The sequence below is a fragment of the Pygoscelis adeliae genome, unplaced genomic scaffold, assembly GCF_000699105.1.
Source record: "Pygoscelis adeliae isolate BGI_AS28 unplaced genomic scaffold, ASM69910v1 Scaffold63, whole genome shotgun sequence".
Classification (NCBI taxonomy): Eukaryota; Metazoa; Chordata; class Aves; order Sphenisciformes; family Spheniscidae; genus Pygoscelis; species Pygoscelis adeliae.
The window spans coordinates 5,781,211-5,785,088 of NW_008824414.1; the positions used below are offsets into that span (position 1 = coordinate 5,781,211).

The window sequence follows — 3,878 nt, forward strand, 5'->3', positions numbered from 1 at the left end:
TGAACGGCGGTGCGGGCGGGGGCCGGCAATAAGCCGCTCGGTGCCAATCAGCCCGATTTACGGACGAGCGAAGCGGCCCCGGCAAGCGGAGGGCAGAGATGACGGGCGTCCCCCGCCCGCCTCTCGACACCCGCACGCTTTCGGGTGAGGGGTTTCTGCCCCCTCTTCCCTCCCCAGACGGGCTGCTGCAACGGATTCCTGCTTTAACCTTGTTGCATTCAGCAAATGGGAGAATTAATTTGAAAACTGGCCACCGAGCTGGGAAAGAGGGTTTAAATATACACCAGAGAGACATGAAATGGGGGGGTCTCAGGCTGTGGTTGCTTTCAGCTGCAGCTGGGGCGGAGAGGAGGTGTGGAAGAGCTGGACGATAACAACCTTTCACCGCCTTCCCCGCGCTCCCAGCACCGGTGCTGTCCTCCCATCTCCGGTCCTCGGTCACCCGCTCCCAGCACTTCACCTCCCTCCCATCCCCAGCCAACGCGGGCAGCACAAAACATGCTGGTTCTGCTGGAGAGCACCGGGAACCCTTCGGGAGTCATGAGACGCTCTGGACAACACAAATAACCACCCAGATCTGCGCTTCCCAGCCTTTTGAAGCACAACCCTCCTGTCCGGAACGTAGGAGAGAAGAAACCTTCCTTTATTCCCGCACCAGCACGAGGAGAGTGGCCATGACACTGAAATGGTCTGGGACCTCTCACCCCCAGCTGGCTGGTACTTTACTGTCCCCTCAAACAGATGTCCTGTCCCCCTACAGGTTTCCCATCCCACATTAAAGGGATGATTTTTACTGGCCTCGCAGCAGCAAAAGCCTTGGAGATCCCCCTTCCACGGTGGCTACGGTGGAAGTTTTAGCATTATGTGGCTATCGAGGTTCTGAAGCAATGGGTTGGAGCAATAGGTCAAAATGATCTCAAAAGCTGCACAAGCAGCTCTCCAGGACAGGTGTCATTTCAGGATCAAAGCTTCTGTTAGGGGAAAATAATTTTTGCCTTTGTATTGCCTTTTTTTTATCTACTGTTCATCTGAAAATAAATTACAGGCCAGAACAGGTGGATAACATTCTGGAATGATTTAATGATTTATTTAATCTGGATTCTCTTCCAATCTACTTAGCAGGATGAATACTTTTTTTTTTTTAGCCTGAATCCAAAAGCTGGACTTTTCATCTAATGAAGAGAAAATACCCTAATACACCACTCCGCTGCCGTCAAGGTGTACTCCCCTCTGCCATTAGTAATCCAGGGGTAATGTTTGCCCTGCTGAAGGGCCTGAGGGGAAAACCTCAAGAAAACCAAGCAGAAGATTTTAATTTTATTTTCTTCCTTGCCACCTTCCTAGTGCTTTAGATGTTATCTGCCCTTCCTGGGACAGTGTCTGGGTAATAAAATAACTGATTGTAGCATTCAATCACTGCTCCTTAAATCTTAATATGCATGGGTTTAAGAAATAAGGCAACCGCTCTCTGGCTTTCCCTCTTGTTAGGACAGCTTTGTGTACCGCTGATTGGGAGAGCAAGCGGGGCAGTGGAGCCTGAACAGACGCACAAGAGACTTCTGCTTCAGACACCTATGGGTCCGCTGACCCGGAATGAGGCCAGGAGCGATTCCTTCAGGCACATTCACCCAAGGCTGGCACCCCGTTCCTCAGCGAGCAGACCCTAACACAAGACTTTCCTTCTTGAGTAGACACGGTTTTGCTAAAGAGGGATTCCCAAAATCATTGCCAGCTTACTCAGATGTGAATTTCTGATGTTTGGTTTCAGCCAGAATAAGATATTTTATGGGAAGGACACTCTCAGGACCTGTAACATGCTGAAATTCATGGGATAACTCCCTGGATGGCTGGGTTTGGTGCTCTGGTCCGACCGGAGTGGTAGCGCAGATGTGCAGAGTGTGACAGGAGGAGACAAAATGCTTTTAGATATGGGGCAAGATTACAGCATATGGCAGGGGCTGTAGTTACCACTGCCAGGATGTTTCCCACTCATGTGCCTCTCCACTTTAGCTTAAAGGACTAAATTAAGGTAAACAGGTCTTAAACTTGCTTTAAATCCACCAGACTCAGTATGTGCACCAGCAAAACCATACTTTTTGGGGGTGTGGTGTGTGTTGGCTTTTTTTAACCCAGCACAGCTCTAAGTGTGCGTTTGCTACTAGGCATGTCCTGAGTTCGTGCCACTGCACCAGCTCATTCATGGAGGGGCATATTTGGAAGAATTTCTGCATAACCAGAGAAGACTGCCAGGTTGGTGAACCTGCCACCACCACCACCACCACCCCCAACTGCCGGGGGTGGCAGAGTAGGGACTTGGCGCAATTACCTGTCAGCCCTCCTGGTGAAGGGCAGGTGCTCTCGGCCACACAGGCCGTTCAAAAAAACAGGCCCACAAGAACTGGCATCCAGAGTAAACATGAAACACGTTAAAGCTAACTCCCAGTTTTTAACCAGAAATGTAACAGTACAGGTTCCTCCACCCAACTAGGATGACTCATTCAAGTGGATTCACTTCCGAATTTTAAATACACACGTCACCAATGTACAACATCTAAAAGATGCCCTCCACAGCCATCTGCTTAATGGAACATCTTAAATTTATTGAACAGCTAAGAAACAATCAGCAACTGGAGCTCCCTGTTGCCACAACTGATCCCACTGTTGCTCACTACATGTGGCAGAAAAATCAAGCATCCACATCACCATGCTCAGGTTTTCTCTACACAAACCCCGTGAGGCGCAGTGGTAAGTAACGGGTTAGGTGCTCAAGGAATCAAACAACGAGGAACTCTGAGTCAGCAGCCTGCCGGGGATTCATGCTTCCCAGTTAAATCTTGTTTATCTGACCATGTGCTTCGCAGCTCCACAGCCATCAGCTGCGATTTATCCTGGGGAGGTCTGACAACCTGGTCACCATGCTCAGCCGGTACGAGAACAAGCGCTCCACATACTGCAGGAGGGTAACTCACAGCTAGCAGCGCTCAGACCTTCCTGCCAATGCTCTCTTGCAGTGTTCACAGTAGCAGACCTTTCCTGGAGCTCGGTATTGCGTGTGGAACATGAGTCTCCCTGACGGTGCAGCTGCGGAGCTGCTCCCCAGAGTGAAAAGTGGGTCATTGGTTACATCCGTAGGACAACATGACAAACAAAGCTCTTTTGAGAAGTGTCACTGGCAGCAGAGCTGTGATGATGGACAACTCTGCTGCAGCATTGTACCAGCAGCAAACTAGTCTGCTAGCCCACAATCCAAAACCAGCAGTGACTAAGGCAGGACAGCTGATTTCCCCTTGAATAATGAGTACCCAAGAGGAACAGAAGCAGAAATAACCACTCCTGTGAGACGTGATATCAGCCCTGGCCGGGTACCACAGCCTGCCTAACCAACACCTGGGACGCTGCTGTTCTCAGGGCACTGCTTCATATTTACGAGATCTCTCCTTTGCACGTACAGGAAGATAATGATATGGCCTAAAGCCACTCGGGGAGTGAGGAGATGAATGAAGGAGTCTCCATGAACCACTGCAGCATGAAGAAAAGACCCGAAACATGAACAGCCCATACTGCTAAGAAATGAAGTGTCAAAATCCTCCCAGAGCAGCAGCAGTTCTGCTGTCCAGCCACCCCCTCAGCATTTATTTGCCTGTTCCTTCCCAAAGAAAGGCCAAAAGCACTGCAGAGTAAACCGGCTGTCAGAGGGGAAGGTGGTACCACTGGCTCATATATTTTCAGCACTTTTACACTGCCATTACTATGTTGACTTCAGCAACTTCAGTATCAGCAAAGTGTTTCTGTGATGTTACCGTTTAAGAGAAGAAAAAGGATACAGCAACCACATTGTGTATGCCACATCAGCAGGTTTAAGCAGGTGTTTTTACACT

The 3,878-nt window shown here is 49.6% G+C and overlaps 1 protein-coding gene across 1 annotated transcript in view; it reads left to right on the forward strand.

Annotated features, from left to right (window-relative positions):
* IRX6 (iroquois homeobox 6) overlaps positions 1-1,667 on the forward strand; it is a 13,535-nt gene extending 11,868 nt beyond the window's left edge. The window contains exon 4 of the mRNA XM_009320850.1: positions 1,489-1,667. Coding sequence (XP_009319125.1) covers positions 1,489-1,667 — 179 coding nt within the window. The remainder of the gene's footprint in view (positions 1-1,488) is intronic.
* Positions 1,668-3,878: the final 2,211 nt, after the last annotated feature.